At 34.2% G+C, this 26,843-nt stretch overlaps 1 protein-coding gene and 1 non-coding gene across 3 annotated transcripts in view; one reads left to right on the forward strand and one right to left on the reverse strand.

Moving 5' to 3' along the window:
• LOC121057126 (cilia- and flagella-associated protein 47-like) overlaps window positions 1-26,843 on the forward strand; it is a 302,279-nt gene that overhangs the window by 59,952 nt on the left and 215,484 nt on the right. For both annotated transcript variants that reach the window (XM_040530883.1, XM_040530892.1), the window contains 7 exons: window positions 488-713; window positions 1,531-1,740; window positions 7,867-7,960; window positions 8,508-8,648; window positions 12,643-12,838; window positions 23,154-23,251; window positions 23,551-23,667. In XM_040530883.1, coding sequence (XP_040386817.1) covers window positions 488-713; window positions 1,531-1,740; window positions 7,867-7,960; window positions 8,508-8,648; window positions 12,643-12,838; window positions 23,154-23,251; window positions 23,551-23,667 — 1,082 coding nt within the window. The remainder of the gene's footprint in view (window positions 1-487; window positions 714-1,530; window positions 1,741-7,866; window positions 7,961-8,507; window positions 8,649-12,642; window positions 12,839-23,153; window positions 23,252-23,550; window positions 23,668-26,843) is intronic.
• TRNAV-CAC lies at window positions 24,888-24,960 on the reverse strand. Its single transcript has one exon. It is a non-coding gene; the product is annotated as a tRNA-Val (tRNA).

The following is a 26,843-nucleotide window of genomic DNA, read 5'->3' on the forward strand; positions in this document are numbered from 1 at the left end:
ACTTACTTCCCTTACTTAAGGGAATAGGCTTACTTATACTGATACAACACCTGATAAATTGTTTGAACACAACTCAGTTACTGAGTCATGCTATGTGATTGGGGTGAGGAATTATCATTCTCTAGCTGGTAAAGCGATAGCTACTGGAACTGCACGAAAGGCTGTTTTTTTTTTTTGCGTGATTTTTTCTTTCAGATTACTGTTTATGATTTTGTAAAACTTGTCTGATTTTTTTTTTTTGTTTGGGTAAAAAATTTCACTTTAGGTGAGACTAGATTCCAAAAATAGAATTTATTCCATTCCCAAGACATGTACATGTCACATTGTTTACTGCTGAAATAAATTGGTCATTCATTATTGACAATTTTTGTTTTCTGAGAACAGTTTTTTTAATGATGTTTTTGTATTAGACCAAAATAGGGAAATAAGGAGTCTCTTTCTTTCTTTTTTACTTCTTTCTTACTTTTCCCCCCTCTGTGTCATTCAGAGTTTGATAGTACCCTTGAAAGTGATGAACAGACAAGTGAAGAGAGTGAAGCTGATAGTCCAAGTGATGGGAGAGAAAATAAATCTGAATTATCATTTTTTCCTGATGAGGACAAGGAAGAGTACATCTTCTTTCAGAAAGCTCTAACTGCTGTTCAGAATTGGTTCACTCTGTTTGGCTGGCCTAAGGGACCAAATCCTATTTCAATACCATATTCGCTAAGACGGTAATTCATATTTTCTTTGAACTAACTTGTGTCTGCCTAATAAAATGTTAATATATATAGCAAGGTGATTTGGATATGAACAGAGGAACATAGAGACACATAGTTTTATATTAAAATCATAGCATCTATGCACTGTTTATATGAAAATGTCATTTTGGTTATTTTTCATTTTCTAAAATATCATTCCAGATACTGTGCTCTGATATATTACAATGCAGTGATATATCATATCTGCATAAATATACGGTTAAAACTAGATGTCACTCCTTTAACTGAAATCTATTTTTCTCCCAAAATGAGCACAGGTATATCAATTGCCCCTCCTTTCATGGCATAAATAAGTTTTAGACAATATGTCTTTTTCCCCACATAATCTGAAGATCAAGAAACAGATGGGGAAGCAAATTTAATAATCAGCAGTCTTGCAAATACCCTGGAAATATATCAGTTTTGGTGGCATCACTTAGTTGATCTTGTCTAGTTTGGTACTAAATAATGAAGAAGCCAATCTCCTGGGACACATATAGGCATTTATCAGTATGATAGAAATCAAAGTTATAGTTGGCAGAAAGCAATGATAAACGTAGATTTATTTAAGAAATGTTTGATATATACTTAGTAAACATTCCATTCTTATAAAAATGTTACATTCTTATAAAAATACTGTAGAAAGAAAAAGGTGCTATACTTTTCAGCCTTCTTTCCTGATGTTTTTGCTTCTTGCTTTATTAAATTTATCATTATCAGTGATGCAATAATTAAATCTTAGCTTGTTTTGTTCGTTTAAGAGTAATATCGTAAGCTTTTTGTCTCTTAGTGATGTCTGTAAAGACCAGAGGAGTTCTTCTCAAGAAAATGTTTTTAAACAAAACCTTGGCAAAGATACTAAGACTGTTTACGACATGTTATTCCACCTGAGTGGACAGTTGTTACCCGGCATTACATTGAGCCGGTCACTGCCCCTTGATCCTGTTGAACAAATTTTACAGCTCCATTGGCAGCATTCTACGTTCCTTGCTTTCCTTAAGTAAGTACATGTGTGATAAAATCTTTCTTTCTTTTTTCCCCCTTTTAATTAGCATAGTTCAAAATTCCAACTAAAGACTAGGCTTAGGGCCTCTTTTATAGTGCATCTTTTGTGATATAAGACTTTTCTATTATAATTTTATTTTATTTTTTTACTAAGGTATTCTCTGCAGCTTCCACTAATCAAGGTGTCCTTTGATAGGGTTATATTCAACACAGGGATTCCACAGGAACTCTCTTCCCACTGTTATGAAAGAAAACAACTACTAACCTAATCTCTTAGACTGAGTAGATAGTTGGATCAGGTTTGTTATGAATGATTTTACCATTCCACTGATGCTCGTTGCCCTGTAATCACTGGCTTTAGCAATACATTTTGTAAACTTAGTAATATATTTGTCTTTCATATTAACAATATGCCAAGAAATGGAAGCACTACTCCTGCTGCTGAATAGATTTAGCTACTAGCAATCTTAACTGATAGTCTTATTTCGTAACGTAAAATGGAACAACCTTCAAAGATGGCGCAAATCAAAAAAGGTTAATAAACTCCTTTTTTATCCTTCTTGTCTGTTGCTGTGAAACAGAAGACAATTAACTTTAGAGAAATTCTAATGTCACAAGTTCCTTACAGATCATTAGAAGACCTGAAACACAGCATCTCTGCATCTTTTCAGCATCCTCGGTAGCGTTCAAGAGGCTGTCCTTCTGTTTAAGAACTATTTACTTACTGTCCTAAATACAAGTTTTCATTTGAAAATAATGGACCATGATGTAGTCATATCTGAACTCATAATGAGATCAATGCACACTGTTTCTTATGTAACAGAAAGATCAGTAGTTGCAATGATATACCAGCAGATACAACAAGCATTTTTCTCATGCTTCAGGTCTGAAAGCAGAATAATGCTCAATGTAGCACCTTAAACAAGCATCTCTTCTATGATATCTATCAACAGAACTACACAAGAGTGCTAAATTATAACTTTTTAAAACTTCACTTAAACAGAAAACCATACTGTTTATCTACTGTTATCCCAAACACATCTGTCTGTTCTGTTCTAGAATTGTACTTTCAATAATTCTATCTTCCTGGGAACGCTGAGTCGCCTCATTAGATCCCATAAGCTTACTCAATGCACTGAATCAGAAAGCCTGATGGAAGACTCTAAAAAGAGCTGCGCACAGCTTGTTAAATTTAAATATCTTTTTTTTTTAAAAAAAAAGAAAAGCTGTCTCAATCTTCACATTGATAGCAGTGTGACTTCACATTGGTAGCAGAGCAACCAAGTGAACAGAAAGTAAAAAATTTTGGCCTTCGAGATTAAGTGTTTACAACATTAACAGGGAAGGGGAAACAAAGGTATTCTCTGGATCCAAAACAACGTTGGACCTTTATCTGAAACTTTCAGCCATGTCATTCATTTTAAAAATAAGTCAGAATAGCACTCTTCTGTGCATCATTGGTATATTATGGTAGATAATTTGGAGGAACCATTGTAGCAATGGTAGAACAGTATCTTTGGCTTTCTTCAGTAAGGAGAACAATGCATACAGATTCCTGTTTTCACAGTTTCAACATCCATTCTGATACTAAATAAAAAAATTGATGGATACATCCCACCACATTGAATCTTAAAGGCTGGAGTCATTAGGCAATGGACTGCTAAGAATGTCTTGGCATCATATTATTAATGCCACCCTGTTGATTATTCTTCTGAAGGAATGTCACGTCTATCCAGAGAACAAGGCATGGAGTATGTGGAAATATGAATGGTCCTCTAAGTAGATTTAAGAGTTTTTCTTGTTTATTTAATCAGTATATTGTTGTTTTTCTGAGGTCAAAGGGATAAAAAACTTTAGTTCCAGCTCAAGAAAGAACCTTTTGATTGCCACTGCCTTAGGTCTAATGACAAGCTAGGAGAGTAGTCAAGAGCAACTTCAAGTCTTACTTCCTCTTCTGAACCCTATTACCTGTGTTAACAATTCCAAGTTTCATTAATCCTTTGAATTAGCAGGTTGATTGCTTCTGCTCAGTTCCTATCAAGAGTGACAGAAGTGTGTAACTACTACTCAAGGCTGGAGCTGATGTGCCTCTCAGCCCTAACTATGGGATTTTATAGCCCTAACTCAAATTAACACAGACTTTGATTTTGGTCTTTTAGTACCAGTCTAGCTGATCTACCTAGTCTTCTGTCTAGCTTCAAGTGTCATTGCACCTTAGAGAGAGAGAGAAAGAACGTCTCTTTATCTTATTTATCTCAAGTTTGTTTATTGTGAAATGCAAACAAATATTTATTCATAACATTGGGAATTAGCAACACAAGTGGAAATATTTTTCCAAGGAAATTAGTACAACGTTACATTAAAGTTGTACCAGAAAGGTCTTCTATACATCTTATTTTGTTTATATGATAGCAGCCTTTGGCAAGGACTCAGTCAGATAGCCGTCGTTTTGCATATCTTATGCCTCAAGTTAGAATCATAGAATATCCCGAGTTGCAAGGGACCCATAAGGATCATCAAGTCCAACTCCTGGCACCACACAGGTCTACCCAAAAATTCAGACCATGTGACTAAGCGCACAGTCCAAACGCTTCTTAAACTCCGACAGGCTTGGTGCTGTGATTACATTCCGGGGAGCCTGTTTCAGTGCGCAGCAAACCCCTCAGTGAAGAACCTCTTCCTGATGTCCAGCCTAAACCTCCCCTGCCTCAGCTTGACACCATTCCCACGGGTTCTATCACTGGTCACTAAAGAGAATAGATCGGCACCTTCCCCTCCACTCCCCCTCGTGAGGAAGCTGTAGACCGCGATGAGGTCTCCCCTCAGCCTCCTCTTTTCCAGGCTGAACAGGCCAAGTGACCTCAGCCGCTCCTCATACTTCTTCCCCTCTAGGCCCTTCATCATCTTAGTAGCCCTCCTCTAGACACTCTCCAACAGTTGCACTTCCTTAGTTATCCCTAAGTTATCCCTATCAGAGTTGGTCTGTTCAGCAGCTTCCATCAAAATGTTCTTTCACAGATGTTTCCTTAAAGAATTTTCATGGGATACTTTTGGAGCATTCCTAGATAGGTTCAACATTTTCTCCTCATGGAGACTGATGGCTCTTGTGTCCAATCTTCCCACTGAGATTTTGTAGAGAACCCAGTATTTAAATTTAGTATTGAAACTAATTCTCTTCTATTCTTATGCAGAAGACCTTGCTGTGTTTCTCAGTTAGGACAAAGAATTGGATATGCAAATAGCTCTCTATGAGACCAGGCACCTCAATGTTGGATTATGCTGTGCTTCAACAAAGGCTAGAAGTTTTATCTTTAGGATGGTTCAGCAGTACACTTTAGTGTAAAACTTCTCTTACTTTGAACTTCATGTATTAATCTGTACATAAACAAACATGATATATGAATCAAGTGGTATAAAAGTATATAGCTTGTTACTCTTGATCAAAAGCATGCATGATGTTAATTGCCTATTTGAAAATTACGAGTTTTGGTGTGAGTCAGTCCCAACCACTTTTGCTAAGCATAACTGCAACTGTAAAGAAGTGCTGAAGTGTTTTTAATGCAGTTTCTGGGGCAATTTGGAAAGCTATTTAATAGCCAAATTTTAACAAAAGCCTTCAGTCTTACTGAATTTTGTCCATTAACTCACTGACATATTCAGAGCAAAACTGGAGCAGTAGACAGTCGGTCAAGGCTGAGTTGAGCACCTCTGTACGCAGATACATCAATGGCTGATGACTGACGTGGTCTGATGTTTGGAAATGAAGACATAATCAGTAACAGTCCTAGCAAAACTACATAGGTCAAGAACCAGTTTCAGCTGGACTCCTGTGCTTGTATATATTTGATGCTAGATGATTAAATTTGTGCTCAGTATATGCTTAGCATTATTCTGTCAGTTTCTGCCTGTTCCTAGTTTGTGTGAGTCCTATCAAGTTTTGTTATTTTTTGTGCTTTATGGATAGTATTCTTCTACCTGTGCATTTTAGGATTACCTAGGATACTTTCATTTCTTCACAGGTTATTATTTAAGAGTGCTTTTAGATCCCAGTGAAAAAATGTCTGACATTTGGACTGCTGGCAGAACTGTATAATAATACAGTGCACAAATGTAATGATGGTAGGACATACAGAGTCAGCCTAGAGATGAGTAATTCATGTCATCTGCTATCCCTACATGTTCATTGTGATTTGCAGAAAGTGCAGCATTCCCTCCTTCCTGTAAAGCCCAGGAGAGCAATCAAAGAATAGAAACATACAGTCTTCAGCTTTCTTCCTGCTAACTACTACTTTCTGGTCAGCGTGGTTCAAATGAAGTGTGATTCATCTTTCAAGTTTTTCAGTTACTGAATGAGGAGGAGTCATTAACTGTTCTAAGCAACATTCCAAGTATCGGTTGCATTTCTCTTGCTATCAAAAGGCTTCCTTGGTATTTTACCATTACAGTTAAGGAAAAGTTTGGTTATTTTACAGTACAAGTAGAATTAACTCATTTGTTGCAAGCTGTGTGTCTTGAGGAACATCTTAACAACATAAAAATGCTGATCTTTGAGAACTGGCATCATTTTAAATATCCACTTATCCATATTATATATTATTTTAAATATCCACTTTATCCTTTTATTATCCTATTATGAGGAAGGTTTCTTTGTAAGACAGTGTTCTTCAGTAACAAAATCTGGCCAATTATGAGAACATTCAGTTAGATAGAACCCATGTTGACTATGATCATAGCATATCCCCAGTTCAAAGAGACCCACAAGGATCATTGAGTCCAACTGCTGGCTCCACACAGGACCGCCCAGAAATCAGACCATGTGTCTGAGAGTGTTGTCCAAATGCTTCTTGAACTCCGGAATGTTTGGTGTCGTGACCACTTCTCTGGGGAGTCTGGTCCTGTGCCTGACCACCGTCTTGGTGAAGAATCTTTTCCTAATAACCAAACTGGCAGCAGCTGCCAGAAGCAGCTGCATGGCATGCTGATATATAACATTGGTATATAGCTTTTTTGAGGATGAAAATCATAGATTGCATCTATTCCCATATATCTACCAACTAAAAACTTTGAAAGGAAGATAGAACATCTTAAAAGATGAATATTGCATAGCTTCTTTCTTTTATCATTTGGAAAGATTTGAAGTTTTAAAGGGATTTCAGAGAACAGAGCTTGTGATTTAATTGAAAACGGGAATTTCAGACATGGTGAATTTAGAACCAGACTAATACTTGATGCTATTTTGGGTCCTTGATTAAAATATTTCTGTTTTTAAAAAAAAACATACTGGATAATTTTATGAAATATGAAATTTTATCTGAGATGATAATGTCACTATGTACAATATGGAGACAAAAATGTACTCCTACCAGCACAATATAATTCTGTGGGATGAGAAATAAACTGTCATGTTTCTAATTTCAGTCTGTGATGTATGACTTTTAATGCACAAAGCAAATTGAATTTGGACTGCATGGTACAAGAGAAGTATGATTATTTCATTTGAATGAGGGACTAGTTAAATAACAAGAAATGCTTGTGTGATTATTTTTCACATTAGCTGTGTTAAAAACACGGAGAGAGCAATGTAAGTCTAGATACACTAAAAGAGTTCTTCTGACATAAAAGTCAGGAAACTTTTGTGCTGTCCTGAGAAAAATAAATCTAATAATTCTTCACTACTTTCCTCTCCAGTAACGTTTGCTTAAACTGCATCATTTGAAATAAAGAATAGCCTTTCTTCAACTGATAGTTAGCTTTATTTTTTTAGTATCAGGCCATTGCGATTCCCTTTTTTTACTGCAGTTACTTTTTCTATTGTGTTTATTAGTCACTTGAAAGTAGATGATAGGTCAGTTTGACAATTAACAAAGTTTTGAAATACCTTTGCTTATACCCATAAGACTTCCAGTATCAGATCTACAGAGAGATATGAGCATCATCAAGTTTTAATTCTACTAATGTTATGTAACAATGGTTCTTTGGCTTTAACATTGGTATTATATGTTTTGAGTTTTTGTGCTGCAATTAATTCTTTATGGAGGAGCAGTTCTCATAAAGAAACCACCCTGCCTATAAAAAGAGTTATCTTGCCTCCCCATTAACTTTTCCTTTTTTATGATCTTAGAAGCCAAGGAGCATGTCTTCCTCATGTTATGCCAGAATTCCTGCTTGAACCTGATTATTATAAGAAGTGGATTAAAGTGCAAACTCTGTTGAAGGTAGTTTTTTGTTTGTTTTTTAAACAGAGACCACATGTTTAGTGTTAATCCTTCAAAGCCTAATGCAAATTCTCTGTGGACCTTGAGTAGTCCTACTGTGGTGACTCTTTGGATTCTATAAATCAAAGCACACACATAAGATTGAACAGAACTTTAAGCTGCTGCATTTACACCCTTCCCCAGGTTTTCTCTTCCATTCCTTCTAATACCTCTGATACCTGTTATTAATTTTGAACAGTCTAGTTTTTTTTTTCAGAATGGAATTAATTTTACTGCTTCCCATCCATTTTATATATATATATATACATATATATATATAAAAACACAACATAGTTTTGATTCTCTGTCCTGATTGCTTCTTTAAATTCCTGTTGATTCTGTATTGACCTTCTCATTCTTGAGATGGTGTTGAATTATGAATGATTCCAGTGCTGATCACTATTACACTCATTTATGCCGTTGATTGATTATTGTCCTCTTGTGAATTTCCTATCCAAGCTGTTGAAATTAATATTGAAAATAACTGCTATCTTTCCTTTACCTGGAGGCCCACATGACTGAGTTGAAACAAGGAGATGAGAAAAACTCAGATATGTTTAGCAACGAACACCTATTCATTCTGGAGGACAGCGTATTTGAGACAATTAGCAAACGAGCTTGGACAGATGTGCTACTGCAAGTATACAAGGTAAATTGTAGGCACATTTGCTACGTACATTCTGAAGAACTAATGACAAAAAACTGTTTTGAAAAACTGTTTTGTTTACTGTACTCAAGTTATTTTTCAAAAAGATCTTTAAAACTAAATATTTCTCAAATATTTTATATTTCTGTAGCAGCCTATCTGGTATTAGTTTAAATAAGAACACTTCAGTTTTCTTAGTTCTGAAACTAGCAGTGAGTTAATGTGTTTCAGTTACGAAATACTGTCAGAGAAATCTGCATTTTACAGGATTAAATGTTATAGAATTTTCTATTACAAAAAGAAAACTATGCCATACTTTTTTGTAATCCTGCTTAGAAAACCGTTCCACTGGAAATACTTAGTTGACTAGACATATGCAGCCATTGTGTTATCTTATATTAGACTGGAATTTTTAAATAGATAAGCATTTTTGTAATACTATCTAAGTAATTTTGTAATTCTAAGACATGAATTTGGTCAATATGGACCTCTGAAATAGTATTTAATTTTATTTTTGCTGATGTTAGATAAATATTTTGGATATTTGAGTTTTCCAAACTATTCCTGGTGTGCTCACAGATGATCAGTAATGTTTGTACATTTGAAAATAAGTATTTACACATTTCTATGCAAAGGGAAGAAAATAAATGAAAAATATAAATATTATATGGGCTCTTCAGAAAGAAATGGGTATACTAGAGTGACTTCCATGAAGAGTTCCAAAGATGATAAAGTTTTGTGCATCTGTGTTACAAGGAGAGTTTGAGAGAGCTGGGACTGTCCAGCCAGGAGGTGAGAAAGGTCCAGGGGGGATCTCATCAGTGTGTGTAAATATCTGTAGAGAGAGTGTAATGAAGGCAGAGACAGACTGCCTTCATTATGCGAGAACTAGTGCAGTAAGGGAAGTTTTGCAGTGCAGTAATTGAAGTTCATGGAGTAGGGTGGTTCCCAGTAGATCTGTCATCTCTCTGACCATAGGTGTATACAGAACATGACAGAGGACATGGTTGCTGGGGATAAGAAAGTAGTTCAGGTTTAAGCTTAAACCTTTTGTGAAGTCATATTCTTTGTCATTCTAGTTTCCTTTTTCCTGCGTGAGAAACATGTTTCAGTTACTCATTCATTATTCCCTCATCTTTCTGTCACATGACGGTACATTTTTACAGACTTGTAACATCATATTTGTCTTCTCTGCCCTTCTAATGTCTTAGAAATTGTACTTCTCTGCTTTACGTGTTTAGCCATACCACATAAGGCCAAACATAACGTGATATTCAATTCGACATAGTAAAGAAGAAACAGAAATCTTAACATTACTTTATATTGAATCTAGTCACTTGACATTCAATGCCCTGTTCTCTCTTTCATACCTTTTTGTTCAAACCCATTTTTGACAAGGACAGCTGTGACTGTTGCTGAACAGGGTTTATTTATTTATTTTATTCATTTTGTAAAGAAAGCATCTGAACAATAAAGAAAAACAGGATATGAACTGTCAAGACAGCAAGATTGTTTCATATAAAAATATTTATTGGGGCTAGTTTTTAAATATTCTGAAGTTAAAAAATGCTTCATATCTTAAAAGGATTTTCATTAAAATGAAAATAGAGACAATTTTTTTTTGTGACTATGATAGCTTGATTTCAAGAAAGATAAGATGAAACAGAATCCTTTCTTACACAAACAGCACACAACAATTTAAAGAAAATGTTGAAAGAATTCATCTATTCACCAGGGATGTTTTCTTATCCAATTTTATTTTGGAAATAAAATGCTGTTCTTAGAAATGCTTGATAGTATTCTTTATCAGACAGAATGTCATCCATACTGCTTTCAGGTCCATACCTGATGCATTATGGTTCACTTTCCTGTTATGAAAACTTCAGTTGCTGCAGAAGTTCCAGATGAAAAAGCATATACATAACACCAGCTTATCAAATTTGTTCTGAAAAAAAAAAAAAAAAAAAAGGTAGAGTCTGTGGAGAATAAAAGGGGAACTTCATAAACCATAAGGGTGTACTTCAAGCTTTCTTTTTGAGAATGGCCTAAAATATTGCTGGTATTCTAAAAATCTTGAAACTCTAGGATAATGGAAACAAGTACTGACAATAAAAGCAGTATTTTAGCCTATGGGTCAAGGCAGATTTTCAAGAAACACAATTTATCTTTAGATTTACTGAGCATGTGGTAATGAGGATCCTTTTTATAGTTAAAAGTAATAGCATTTCCTAACTTTATCTCTGAAAATTTTTATAAATATGGTGTACTATATGCTAATGCCCTGTTCCCTCAACAGGATCTAAATAGTAATGTAGATATGAACATCTTGAATTAGGATGGATTTGAATTTTCTTGGTAAAAGACAGTAAAAGAATGTTTGATGGGTAAACAACATTGCACATTTTCTCCTAAATGTAGTTGCCATTACTCTTTCCTGTTTTCATTCTTTTGATAGAATGTCAGGTTATTCTGATGAAGGAACATTGCAATAAATTCACCTGCAAGGACAATGCCTTTTGAGAAAGGCATGAAATCATGTTTATTTACTTGCTTTTTTGTTGTTGTTGCTTTCTTCAGATTTGTATCTGAGGTTGATGATGTAAAAGTCTGAGATGTCTTTCTCTCTTAAGATATTCCTATGCAACTCAATAAAGCATCAAGGACAGAAATCAAAATAGTTCTAAAGAAACTAAAATTAAGTTAGTTGAGCTATGTCTGCATGGCACAAGATTATGCTGAGTTGAAATGCTTCAAGGTGATTCCATTTTCTTTTTATTGTAGTTCAACATGGATGCTACAATTTGGTCTCATGCATGTTAATAGTTAGCTAGGTTTTATATATTACTATGTCACAAAATGTCTTCTTCAGAAAAAGTAGAAAGCAATGATGAGAGTCCTTTATGTTGACTGGAAAGAAGGAAATCCAAATATAGATGTGGGAGCTGTTAAGTCACATGGCTGTAACTGTGTCATACTTAATGCAAGAGGATTCCTCTCCATCTGCAGCAAATGGAGGGATGAAAAAGTTCTAACACCTTGCTTCAAGAAATTGATGCTTTCTCTAATGTATCTTTTACAAGCTGTGGTCAGAAACTAGTAGGAAGAGAAACAATTATAAAAAGGGTGCAAGCTGTTACCATTCTGAGTAGCTGAAAGGAAACCATGGAGCTGATGCAGTGTAGTTCGCATTTATGCAAAACGGACAGGGTTCTTGATGCTTTTAGTCACTGGTCAAAGGGTTCAGGCCTGATTGATGAAGTTGGTTGGAACCAAAACAGTTGTATTCCTTCTCTTTCTGAAAACCAAGTTCTTTGATCCTCCTTCAAATATCTTTTTCTACAACATCATTTCAATTTGAAAAAAAAAATCAAATTGAAAAAAAAAATCAGTTATTGAGTATTGTATAGATTTTTTAATTTTAACTTACTTATATTTTTGTATATGCTATATACATCTATATATATGTATATAATTTCTTATATTTTTAATGTGGGATCGTGTAAGACCTAATCAATAACCTCTGAGTACAAAGAATTTCACTGTAGACACTGTAACATGGTTTATTTTTCAGGAGGAACAGTCAGTGTAATCTGCATCTAAAGGCACAACTGTGCCATGAAATAATAACTTTTTTGATAATAAGATTTTTGTTTTATAGATTGCACAGCAGATCCTTTTAGTAGTTCAGTAATTAGAAGTTTTTTGTTTGTTTGTTTGTTTAATGTACACAGTAATACATGATCCAGTGATATCATCCAGTTCATCAAAACTTGGAAAAAATATGGAAACAAAGTATTTATATATTTTTTAAGGAAGTAAAAGATTTCCCCCAAACCTCTGCAACTTTGTTCTTTGTTATACATTTATGCTTATGTGTAATCTCTAAAATACTTACTAAACTAGAAAACTTTTTGATTGTGAAGTGTTACTTTTTAATATTCATCTTGAAATTGTTCTTTTTATAGTTTGTTTTTAAAAACACTGTTTCTAATTTCAGGTGTTTGTTCTTCCTCGTGTTTCTTCGCGTAAGACCAGTGATCCGTTCAATTTGGAAAATGTGCTGAACATGCCAAGAATAAAATCAGAACCTTTATCCAGTAACATATATTCTCCGTATGAGCGAATCATCCTTACTTGGTTAAATAAACATTATGAAAAGAACCGAAAAATTGTGTGGAAAGATGGTCAAAAAGGTGATTTTTTTTTTTCACTATACTCTCACTTCTATTATTCCTTTTGTAGACTTTAAAAAATATGATTCATAGAGATATCATGACAACTTGCCACTGAAAGTTTTTTTGGGGGGGATTGCCTACCCATGCATATTTCCATTTCTTGTGTTTCTGTGTTACATGATGAATGTCTTTTGACTAACACTGTTCAGGAATTATCTCCTGTTGTTCTGTGTGTTCTTATAGTTTCTAACTAGGCATAAAGGGTGAACTGTGATGAATTTTCCCAGTTTCTCCTCTCCATTAATGACTGCAGGAAGGAGGTGCTAACAATAATCACTTTCTCTTAATTTTCCTGCCTACAGGCATATGCAGTTGTTAGTATTTGTGCTTATAGTGGTGTGTTTGAAGGCTAGGTTTGTGAGAATTTTTAGAATAACTTTCATATTGACTTAACTATAATACCATTTAGGAATGTGATGCAGACCAGTTTTTAACTCTTGCCCTACTTGCAAGGTCAGTTTGACTCTTCATGATGGCTTGAGTAAGGTTAGACAAAATGAACTGTTCAGTTTAAGACTGACCTAACCAGTTCTGTTATTCACATCTGGTAAAACAGATCTGCCACTGTTCAACCAGTAGCAACTATTACTGCTATTTCCTGGTAAGATTTCTCCCTTCTGATTCTTGACCTTAACCTCATGCTATTTTTCATCATTAATTTTGAATGGGTAGTTAAAACTAAGAAGAGGCAGTATGATGACGATCAAGGAAGAGCTCCACAAAAATGGCTCATAAGCCACATATGGAAAAGACTGTCTAGTGTCATTATGCCATGAGTAATTTCTGACCTGTGTGAATTATGGATAATCTATTTGCATATCATTTTCTGTAAGTCTCATTTGGGCATATTCTCTAACTTGAATATATTTTGAATATCCCATCGCTTTTCTCGTTTTATCTATATAGAAGAAAATTATACTGGATATTCTAAAATGTGTTGAATAATTCTGCTGATAAGGTGAAAGGTCAGTCTGTACATTGTGCATCCAATAGAAACAGATTTTTACCTTTCAACTCATAGTTTGGGTCTGATTTTATGATTAACATAGGGAGCTTGCCTAGCTAAGGTAACATGCCCTGCAGTAAGTATATTTGCAATGTAACACTTTCTTATTATGTGTGTCTAGTGTCAGCTTTAGTGAAGCTGTCTTAAAGTAGTGAGCACTCTTCTCCTTTTACTGCAAGTTGCTGTAGTGTGTAATCTGAGTTCCATGTGTGTAGATGACAATTTGCAGAAAGAATGGCTAGCTACCTGGCCGGTTTTATGGCTCACCATAAATGGTGTATGGATATATTCCTCAACCCCACTGTGCGTTGTCTTTATTGTAAACTTTAATAACACCTATATTTCCTTTTCACTACATCCTGAGATGCCTAGACAGCTACTCTACCTTCAGCTAAACAAGACTCTTTACAGTGTTTGTACATTGGTATTTTTTTTTTCTTGGGTAAATAAGCTTTTGGATTATTTTTCTAGTAGTGCTTCTTCTATAGTGCATGCCAAATATGTAGATTTAGTATGGTATGGCTGTGGATTTAGTAATACAACTTCAGACATTTTGTGAGGGGAAACCAAATTTCAGACTATGAAGATTAATAAAGATCCTGTTAATACATTGTAAATATCAAATGGTGAATTTTATTGAGAATGGTATTTCACTTTTTTATTTTTTTATGATTAAATAAAGTGATGCAGGGGTTATAGTATTCATTCTGAAGCCAACGTAGAAGACAGGTATACTGTAATGAATTGTTGTGATTTATTGCATTTTAAATCACAGCAGTTTATAAGTGAAATAGTGTTCTGTGATTTTAAAAAAAATGTGTTGAAAGTGACATATTGATTTAGTGGCTTTTATTATCATTCAGTGATTTAAAAAATACTTCTCTTTACACCTGAAAATTTTCTGTTGAAAAACAACAAAATGGATACTGATATAAGGAAACACTATTTTTCTGTGATGCATAAAAAAATTGTCAATTTAAGAGATTATTTGGGAGAAGAATCAGTGGAAATAAAACATAACAGCATAGATAATGAAAGATGATGAGAAAATTTTAACAGGAACAGAAAGGTAAATGTTCATGCCTTCGGGTAAAAAGCCGTCTGTAACAGATGGGAATAAATGAGACAAATCGGCAGTGTATCTGTTTTCCTGTCATTGTCCCATGTGGTTTTTGTTGAGCTTTTCTGCTTAGAATTATGAACTGACTGGTATTAAATTGATCTGTGCCTGAGATTTCAGGAGTTCTTAGAAGAATAACTATTAGCTTGCAAGAGCAAAGGTTGTTGGATCTTGCCTGAAGTAGACACTATAATTTGCCTAACAGTCTGTACATGTAGTATGTGCTGAAAGCAAATCAGTTATCAGTCTACTAATCCTAAACACATTTTAGAGAAGCATAATAACGTTAAAAAACAATCAGTCATATTTCCTCTCATCTTTCTTATGCTCTGTATTGTATACCTCAGTAGAATAATTTTAAACCTTGCCTTAGTTATAATGTCAGCAATTACAGAAAAGGTTATTGCTACATATTTCTTGTGTAAATGTTTGTGTTATTCAGTACCAGAGTTAAGCTATTGAGACAGGACTATAGGCATTATTATAACTATAGATTAGTTCTACCTCCAGAGATTTGCAGATCCCAGAATAGGAAGGTGTTATATAATATTAGAAACCATTATTACTGCAGTAATTTACTTTAAAAAGGACTTAGTCTGTTAGTTTAGAGGTCTGTCTAGCTCTGTATTCTATCTGCAATAGAAGATGCTTAAGAGATGAATATCAGTGCAACCATATGGCAATACTTTCTTCATCCACAATCTGGTATTTCCTAATTTGATATTCAAGACTACTCGAAATGGAGGTGGTACTTCTGTGGCTGAAGGTTGTACTAGATTTTTATTCTGTGATTTTGTATGATTGTGTTTTAAACCTGTGTAAACTTCTGACATCATACTATTCTACTTGATATTGTAATTTGGTACTTCTGTTCCCAATAAATTTGTGTATGCCACAGAGCCATTTAGCAGCAATGTCTGGTTCCCACTGTCAATGTCATGCTTGCTCATATTGATCTATATCACATCACTCAATTATCTCTTTTCCATTGTATTTCTGTACGATAACTTATTTATTTCTTATAAAGCACCATTTCATACCTTTGGTCATTAAACGTCATCAGTTTTGATTCTTATGGTTAATAGATTTAATTGAAAGCCTTATAGTGTTAGCCTAACCCTATATATTTCTCCCATTTTTCAGTAATTCAGACTTTGCAAACAGAAGATTTATCATTTATGAAGACATCTGTTGTGCTTCCCTACAATATATCAGTTGATTTTGCAAAAATTTACCTTTTCTATTGATTGTGAAAACTGTGGCACAGCTTTGCAAGAAACACAGTACTTTAAAGAGTTATTGCTATTCTTAAGTTTTTATAAAATAACTCTTAAAACAGTAGATTAAACCAAACCTGATCCTTTGAGAGTTTTAATGCTGGATGTAAGAACATTTTGTTCTTTTTGGATGGTCTTATTATTCAGATAATACCAGTGCATCATACCTCTGTGTTACAACTGATTTGTTTTTTCCTTTTCTCTTGGAATTTTTCTGTTAAGATTAATGGTAGTTTTTCATCATCATCTTTTTTTCTCAGAATGAATTAAACATGGTATGTGTGTGGGAAGAGTTGTTTAGGTTTTTATTCTGAAGTGCGTTTTGGGGAGGGCTAAACAATGGTCTTCTTCTGGAAAGATGATCATGATTTTGGTTTGCCAACCATTTCATAGTGTTTTTTTTTTGGGGGGGGGGAGGAGGGGGAGGAGGAGTGGGAAGACTGGGGGAAGACATGACACTGCGGCAAAAGAATACCTATTTAGAGTAAGATTGGATGTAATTTCTGCCTTTTTTTTTTTTTTTTTCAGCCAGCAGCTCAGAGTTTTCATTTTTTCTGTTATCAGTGGGATATGATAGCTATTTTGAAACAGTGAAATGTTTAACTTCATAAACATTGGGAACAATTGCTTCTTCAGGGAATATTGGGAACTGTCCATTCAATTAGCCATTTTCTGGTGTGTTTCTTTGAAAAAAAAATAAATACCATCTTTCTTCAAAGATAATACTGTGTTATAAAAAAATATTGCTCTTTAAAATGTTTCTCTCAAAACAAATCTTTTTATACAGTTAGTGAGGGACAGAACAATATGTTATGGGAGGCATAAAGGGTGACTTCAAGACACTGGAGAAACCGGAGAAAAGGGAACAGTGGAAAGTAAATTGGTTTTGGTGCTTTGCAATACAAAGCAGGTATGAATCAGTTTTAGTAAGTCAGTGAGATAAAGTAGCTATAGCATACTGATGGATCAATTAATAAAAGCTAAACTTAAAAAACAAACAAACAAACAAACAAAAAAAAAAACAAACCCACAACTCCCTTAGCCAGTCTTCATAGCAGAGGTGTTTCATCCTTTTCATCATCCTTGTGGCCCTCCTCTGGGCCACATTCCAATATGTACATATCCTTTTTATATTGGGGCTCCCAGAGCTAAGATTCTGTATATAGTGTTTTTTTTGTTGTTGTTGTTGTTTGTTTGTGGTTGTTGTTTGTTTTTTTCTTTTGATGAAGTGTTTATACTGGTCACTGAAAGCTTATAACTGATGCTGAAATGTCATGAGATCCACAGCTGAAACAAAACTATCCTCGTTGTAGATCACTTACAGGGGCTTATTAAAGTGTATTTTAACTTTCCATAACCATAGTAAAGATATGAGTTACATTAGCTAAGAGTGACTGTGCATCCGCCCTGAGTTAATCCTGCTTGATTCATTTCTTTTATGAAGTGGTTTCACCCATGTTCATGAGTGAGATAGAGTAAATGACAAAGTGTAGTGAATGAAGATACCGGGGTTTATTGACAAAAAGGTCAGAGCTTTTATCCTATTTGATTATTTCACACGCTCACTTGCTCCTCGTAGTTTGCAAGGTGTCAACTTTTCCCCTGGTTGCTACTGGTCCGAGAAGATCTGGAAAAAGTCATGTCAATTCATGTAGCGTTGCTGCTCATAGTTATCAAATTTGCACATCACTCTCCAAAGTCCCTGGACATCCTCCGGCATTTGTCCCTATGGATCCCTCTGATCTCCATGATCTTCTCCATTTCTGGGATCTTTCCTCCAATTAGGAACTTCATGTAATTTCCAGTCCCCTGTCTTCTCTTCTTTTGGGGAATGTTTCTTTTTGGCCTCTTCTTTCCATAATTCTAAGTCCCCAGTTTTCCCAATCTAAATAGTCTATGTGCAGAAGCACAACATGTGATCAGCCTTCTAATTTGTGCTTCTGTCTCACGTCCGTTCATTAATGGGAGGATTCAGAACATGCCACTTCCGTCTAGTCTAGGTGTTATCTCATAGGGGCACTCAGCCCTTACGAGATGCAGCTAGCAAATAGCAGGAATCTGCCTCAGTTCACAAGTTGTATTTTGGACAACTTCCTCCTCCCTCTTCCTCTCTAAACACACAGTTATGTGTTATACCTGTTGGTGTTCGTGATTTAAGATATTTTTGGCCTACAATACACAGTAGACAGTGTTTTCATCATGACATTGGCTGAGAATCTTTGTCTTAAATTTGCATTATTTTGTGCCTTTTTTTTTTTCTCTCCAAGAAGTACCAATACAAATGAAATTCAATTCTTGTACATGGTTAAAACAAAAAAAAAGGTATCCTGAGTAAGACTTCTGATTTCCATTATTTATTTCTACTAAAATTGAGCAATTATGTTTAGCAAATTATGTTAGAGGGTTAGCTAGCAGATTTTCTGCTAGATCTGATGTAATTAGGAAAAATAATTTACATGATGTTTTCTGACTAATTTATTCATAAGTATTTGGGATAAGTTGATTGATAGTAGAAGGATTAACTGTAAAACAACAAAAACACTTAGAGAAGTATTTAATTAGACAAAACTGGGATTTTTTTTTCATGCTCTGATTTTCTTAGGGTATAAAGCTATAGTTTAGTAAGTGTTTTTTAAACAACTGTGCTGTCATTTTTCCTTTCCATAAATAATAAAATTGGTTTATATTAGAAAGACTAACTTTTCAGGTATAAAGAAGTAAGCTTTTAAAAATGCATTTTGCTATTTTTAAAGTACTTGTTTTTGCTGTTACTACATTGCCTATTTTTGAAAGAAATGCAAGCAATTTACCATGAAGTTGGGATGAAATTAATTCCGTCATTTAATACTGCAGTCATTTGAAAAATTGAAGTCTTGAATTAGTTAAAATTAATAATGTCCCAATTTTGGTGTTAAGGTCCATATTAGCTGTGTTCTCTTCTTCTTGCAGGTTATAGAGAGCTGTTATACATTCAGTCAGGTTTCATCTTTGGTGTCTTTCCCTCCTTTATTTATCAAGGACTCTTAAACCTTGAATATCAGCTTGAGAACATGGAATTTCAGTTAAACAGTAGGAAAAGCATGTCTGACACAGATCAATCTTTTTTTCCTTTATAAATTTTAATTGAATATTTTCATTCTGATTTGAAACTTACAGTAGAATGAAGTTTTCATTCTAATCCTCTTTTAAACAGTATATTTTTTATTTTTTAAATAGAAGTACATTTCATGGATATTTTGAATATAAACGTAAATTTATTCAGTTTTCTTTCTGTTCTTATTAATGAAACAATCACAATAAAATAAACTTATTTGAAACTTTCTTCAGAAGTGGAGAATTTTTAGGTAGTCATTTGAAATACTTTTTTTTTCTTTTTTTTTTTTGAATGTCCTAGAAGAAACTTGCTGTATTTTGGAGATGAGTGGAGAGTGATCATCTTTACTTTTAAGCCAGTTCTTTTATTTCAACTATTAGAGATGAATTTTTAACCATGAAAGTGGAACAAAGTAACAGCTTAGGTCTTCCCAGAAGAAAAGAGACTGCTTAAAAACAATGCAATTATGATTAATATATGAGATAACATGTTATATGATGATTAATTCATAGTAAGATTTCCATCTATCTTCTGATATGGTAAATAGTTTTCTGGGGAAGGAGAGGGGGGAAGAGGTTGGCCATTTACATCTAAACAGGTTACATCTGTTTAGATCCAAGAACTTACCATTGTGAGAGAGAACTTGTTGAAAGTAGTTGGCATAGTAATTGGTTTTAATTAGGTGGAAGGGGCCTGAATACTGTAATGAGATGGAGCTGTGCAGCCATTGGATGTCAAACTCATTAACCTGCTGATCTTTGCTTTCATTTGAAATTATGTTTGAAGTCACTTTAGAGAATGAATAGGAAACATTAAACAAGCATAAACACTGAAGAAGGCAAAAACTATATTAATCAATGTCCCAGGGTAAACTCATGATGAATTTACGTGCCCTAGTTGGTAAGTTTGTGCAGCATGTGCTCCTATACTTTCTCACTACAGCTATGTTCATGTGTTTGAATATGCGCAAATAGTTGACGTGGAATGATAGACATTAAAGTTTTTCAGATGCTGAGGCACCTGTATTCTGTACATGAACAAACTAATCAAGAAAGATAAATTTTGCTTAGAATATACTGCAGGAGATTGTCCTAGGTTGAATTAGTGTTTTCTCAGTGTAGTTTGTTACTAATAATCTAATTATTTTTCCACTGAATGTTTTGATACATTCATTTTTCCACTGCAATAGTGTTTATTTTAGCAGTTAAAACATAGTATCTAGCACCCTGCTTGAAATTATTTTGCTGCAATAATGTCACAGCTCTAGTGCTTAGTAAGTTAGACCAAACATCATCTTAAATTCTCACATTAGAGAATGTGAGCATGAAACTAAAAAAAGAACCTTTTCGATTGACTGCTACTACAAATAGCAAGTCATAAGTTTGTTTTTAAGTGTATAGTATTTTTCTTGATGGCACAGTATCCTTTTTTTTTTTTCCCTAAATGTCAGTGATACTTTATGAAGTCTGAGGGTCTGTCTTAATAGGATCATAATGAACCAGCACCCCCTGCTGCAAAACACATGTACATCAACATTTTTCATCTAAGTATTCATGAACCATCCCTGAAAATTCTGTAAGAACTTCAGTCTTCCATGAAATAGAAAGTCACAGTTAGAAAAAAATCTATTGTGTGTTAGCTAGATTATTTTATGAAAGCAAATACTTAAACATTAGTCTTCTCTGGAACTCACTTTGGTTTGGGATTATAATTTGATGTATTTACTTTGCATTAATATACGATTCTCTCTGAACACACTAATGATTTGCTCCATTGTTATTTTATTTCTTTTATATCACTTGTGGGTAGTTTCTCTTTTAAATTTAGTATGAAACATAATATTTGAAACACCTATAAAACAATTTTATAAACTTACAACTCATCCATTTGGTGTAAATGAGGAGTTTCACAACCAGATTTATACCTGTAGGTGACAATAGCTACTTACTTGCAAATTTGATTTAACCATACTTCTGGAGGTTAAGCAAGCTGGTAGTGATGTGTTATAATCTGGCATTAACAACATCATCTTTAGCTTCATCACTGTCACTAATGGTAATTTTGCAACTGCACTTGATATCAAAAAAGTGAGTGAGTACATGCAAGGGATTGTACTGGATTCTTTCTGTAAAAGTTGAGTTCTTTAAAACATACACTATTTACCTGCTTTCATAGGTATTGTCTTGTAGAATGAAGCTCATAGTAAGGACAGATTTGAAATAAAGGTCTGAAATATGTAACTTGATAAAACATTTTATGCTCCTATTGTTTAAAATTATTTCTATGTCAGGTTCTGGAGTCTCCAAATCCTTTTGCTAAGGAAGATTGTGGACTATTCTTAACATCATTACATTACCATCATAGCTGTTTAGTATTCAATTATTATTATTTTTTAATTTATTTTTTATGGTAGCACTTTTGAAAGAAAAAAAATTTTTATGTATTAAAACAACATATTTATTTATTTGTAATGTATGAAATTTTGGATCATACCATAGCATATTGGTGGGTATTTTTCAGTCTTGGAAGATTTGAAGCTGGTAAAGAATACACTGTCTGAATATATAGTGAAATAAAAGCTATATAAGTTGTCCTTTATGAGAAAGCATGATCTCAGACTATCTGAAAACCTTGCCAATAACTGAAGTCTAAAGTGTTCAATAACTTTGTGAGCCGGGACTTTAGACAGTAAGGAAAACAAAGGAAATTAAGCAATAGCTATTTTTGTGACAGAAGTTGGAAGAAACTGCAACAACCCAGTAACCCAACAGAGAAGGCATGACTCAGTCCTTGAATATTTGCGACCTGATTCTTCTCCTTAAGAAAAAGGATCGGTTTCTCTGCTTGTGCTTTAAAAACTGTATATTATCTGGAGAGCAAAGTACCAGTAATTGGATATAGACACTGATTTAAAACATTTAATTATTGATATATCAGTAACTTTTTTCAGAGAGTATCTCTGGTTTCAAATGTTTGGGATTTTTGAAGATTTTTTCTTTGAAAAATTTTTGAAAAGAGAGTTTTCAGATGACTATTATTCAAATAGTTTCTTTTGGTAAAACAGAATTGTGTTGTTTAAATGCTGGGGAAATGTTTAAAATATGGAACGCTTGAAATACAAAATACTCATGAAACTTATTTTCTTAATAATCAGTTTTATTTTAAATAAAAGTATGAGATACATAATGAATAATCTTAATTTTGCGAAGCATAGACCTTTAAAACTGAAACATATAAGTAGTGATCTGTGCTGGAGGAACTGAGTTTTTAGCTTTCATTTATATTGCATTTATTAAATAATTGCCAAATAATTTAATATGACCTTGAAGAAAATTAATAACCTTTCTTATATGCTTAAATGTTTCAACTGTAGAGGATTCATGCAAGTTTTTGCGAGCTTCAGTAGCTGCCTGAACCTTATGCCTATCCAAATAATAATTTACGTGCTTAGGTACCTAAGCAGCTAAATTTACAGCTATTGAAGTTAGGTTTAGCTTATCTACCATCCCTCCAGTTGTGATGAATACTCTGACATTTGTATCATAATGTATGAGTAATAGTTACAATACTCTAGGTGAGATTTTTTCATGTTTCCAGGAATGGCTCTGGAGGAGAATTATGCCTGGGAAATTCTACATATGAATGTGGCATGTTTCCTTTTTCTGTTCTTTCCTCAACTCAGTCGTTTCAGAAAGTCATCATATCTACCCAGAGTAAAATTAGGCATGTCAGGAGAGAGGGTCTAATTTATTCATCTTGTTCTGTTTTTAAATCAGGTGAAGTACCACCAATGAGATGGATAGTGAATTTTGACCGAGATCTTCTAGATGGGCTGGTATTGGCAGCACAGCTGGCAGCTTATTGTCCATACTTGGTAAGGACTTCTCTTAATATCATGCAAGTTTTATACACAGGGCAATATTAATTAAGTGGATTTACTCAGGCCTTATTTTCCTTTGGAATTGTTGACTCATATGGCTTTTAAAAACAAAATACCATTTAGTGAGTGCAGAGTGATTATTTCAGTATTACTTTTTCTCTTCTCTGGTATATTCTTAACAGAAAATTTTAGTTCAAAATTTAGATCTTACAGATTTCTCAAAGAATGAAAATACAAACATAGTAGTTTTGCTGAATGGAATATGAAAAGTTTGATTTCTATATCTTCCCTAGATTGCTACTCACTTTGTAAGGATGTATACTAATGCAAAAACTCCTGCACAGTTTCTGCACAACTGTTTGATACTTGTGAATGCTATGCATGCTGTCAATCTGACTATAGACATAAAGGTAAATAATTTTATACCATCTTTACTCACATACTTTGTTTTATTTTTGATTTTTTTTTTTAACTTTTATAGTAGCAATATTGTATATCAAATTGAGATGAGATTTTAGTGAATCAGTTTTATTCCATGATGTGCTACTGTATGATGGAAATCAAAATACTGCTTCATATAAATACACTTAATAACAAGTAATTTGTAATTTCCATAATTCCTTGATTTGTAGAACTGTATATATGCACCTAGCTGATTATAACAAGACTTATTCAGTTCAGATTCTAGCATCGTAAATCACAAAATGAAAGACAGAGTAGAATTTATTATTAACATTCTAAGACAAATTAAAAATATATATAGCAACAAACGTCCTGCACTTAAACATAAAAAAGAGTGTTTATATATATATATATATATATATATATATATATATATATATATATACATACATAAAAATGTCTGGTGGCATTAGGTGCCTCTATCTAAATCATGCACGCTTATGAGTGTTCTGTCCCAGGTTTGATCCACACAGAAGTCAGTACCCTTGGACTGCTAGTGTGAAAGCCATCAGCCTCTGGAGTCCTTCACTGGGATTGCTCCCACGACGTTGATGCTGTTTATTACTTCTGCATCACTCTATAATTCGCTTGGGATCATTTTTATACATTTGGTACCACACCTCATAGCTCTCTTTTTCCATCAGTTTAAGCTCTGTTACCTCCAAATTTTCTGTATAGCTGATTCACTTCTCCTTTGCTCACTTATTGATTAAAGTCCTGTCCTTATCAAAATTAGTAACAACCGTTTCAGTTAAATTTAATTATCATCTTAATTTGCAGAGTGGTTCAGCTTCCATCATGAGCAAAGTGAATGTCAGGGACTGTGATGGGCTGAGATGGGTGTGGGGCATATTGAGCTGGCTAGAAGACAAGAAGATGACATAGTAGAATAGACATAGTATTTGTCTGTGTATGAAGAAGCTTTCCAAAGGAATAAATAGTATTAGGAATCAGAGGTGGAGATGTGGTGTGAACAAAGTGATATGAAAGGAAGCTCAATTACAACATTTTTTTTTTTCCTTCCATTCATAGAACTGTAGAATCATTAGGGTTAGTAAAGACCTCTAAGACCATCCGGTCCAATCATCACCCTGCTACCAATGTCACCCACTAAACCATGTCCCTAAGCACCACGTCCAACCTTTCCTTAAATACTCCCAAAACTGAGTGTTTCTGCCTGGGATCAAACCAGGGACCTTTCGCGTGTGAGGCAAATGTGATAACCACTACACTACAGAAACCTGCCTAAAATTTGATTAGCAGGGCAAAATTAACAATGCTATTTCCAGTTGTACTAGCTGTTTTTCTGCTACCACCTCTTGATATGTATAAGCTGTTATAAATGTCCTTGCTATTACAGGCTAAGCCAAGAAAATCCATTTCACGTACTTATAACTGACAGGAACCATAAGAAGATAATATAGGTATAATCTTGAAAATAAAGGCATATTTTGGTTCATCTTGTAATATGAAAAACGGCCAGTACAGCACATGAAGGCAGAGGCTGAATGGCTGATAAGTAAAAAGAGTTAACCATGTTCAAGGTGGAAGCAGAACTCTAGGACGTGCATTTTTGGTGCACTTAGCGTGTTTTAAGACTACAATGTAATAATATTATTAGTTCACCATATATTTAAGGTATTGGTGTTTTTGTAGATGGGAAAGTTTATCTCTGTACATATTAAGAATTTAAACAAAGCTATATAATCAGTTAACACTAGAAAAAGGAACAGATCTCAGATCTTCAATGTCTGCATTTAATTGTAGATCAAGGTGTGGTCTACGATCAAAATATTCTGGAAAGTAAAACAGTAGAGAATGTAAGGAATACTTTTTACATAGGCTTACTGGAATTCATACATACTTTTCCAAGAATACTGTAGAAATTTCTTAAACTTGTTCTTCAGCAATAAAAGCAGCAAAATACATGCATGCGTCTACTTGCTGAAGTGTCCTAGTTTGGGATTTTTTTCTGTTAGTCTTGTTTCTAGATTTTAGCAAGTTAAAATGTTCCAACAGTATTAGCAAAGTTCTTGACTATCAGGCAATCACTGCTTCTGAACTTTCAGGACAGCTTTGCATTAATTGATGCAAAGGTGGTGGTGACAGTGCAGGCTGTGACATATATCAGGTCTAGAAGAGATGGCATTTTCAATCACTTTAAAATCTAAGATTCTGTAATAATAAATTTAACTGTCTGGAAGACGTCAGCTGCAAGTTTAAATGACACCTCTAATGGAGTTCAAGGCTTTTAAATCCTCTTAAGGATTAAGATATAGGTTTAAGATATAGTACTTTTGGCAAGAAATTCTTTGTTTCCACTTTCTGATCATGACTGACAGTTCAATCCTGGAGCATTAATGGTGTCTTTCTATGTATTTTTTCCTTCTGTTTGCTATTTTAAGTTCTAAAGCACTTTGATTTGAAGAACATCCAATTGAAAGCAAGACAGGATGGTGGATAACAGTGATTTGCTGGAAATGTACATAACAAGGATAGATTAGGAAAGAGGATGCAGTGATTGGGGATAGCCAGCAGAGGATCCCAATTTGCCACTGGTGTAAAGCTGAGGCCAACAAAAATTTGGGACCAAGTGAAATGGAGTATATTTTCAAACAAGTGTAGAATTAAGTATAGAACATGTTGTGAGTAAAGTCAGAGTTTTAAGAAACTGAAAACGAATGTGCCTATTCGACTGACACACAGAGAGGAATTCAGCATAGCTGTGGAGTAGAACACAGTGCAACTGGGCAATAGCATGGCCAAATGAGCAAGAAAAGGGCACAGATGATAGCCATAAGATTTGAGTGTGAAATGTAGGAGAGAAGGAAAATGGTGTCAGCAGCCAATGGAGGAAAGGAATTTAAAATTTCTGGTAAATCTATGAATTTTTCCTCCAGTTAGTCTACTGGTACCTAGAAAGAAAACTTCCTGGCTCACACTTAATGCTACACTCGTACTTCCATTGTCTTCATTTTGCTATACTTTACTAAGAAGCCATTAGTTTGACAATTGTGACAACTTCTTGACAAAACTAACTTTAAGGAAAAGCACTTCTTTCATAATTCTTAGTTACTTGATTAAAATTTGTATGATACTGCAAATACACAGATAGAACCCTCTA

Source organism: Cygnus olor, chromosome 1 (assembly GCF_009769625.2).
Source record: "Cygnus olor isolate bCygOlo1 chromosome 1, bCygOlo1.pri.v2, whole genome shotgun sequence".
NCBI classification, from domain to species: domain Eukaryota; kingdom Metazoa; phylum Chordata; class Aves; order Anseriformes; family Anatidae; genus Cygnus; species Cygnus olor.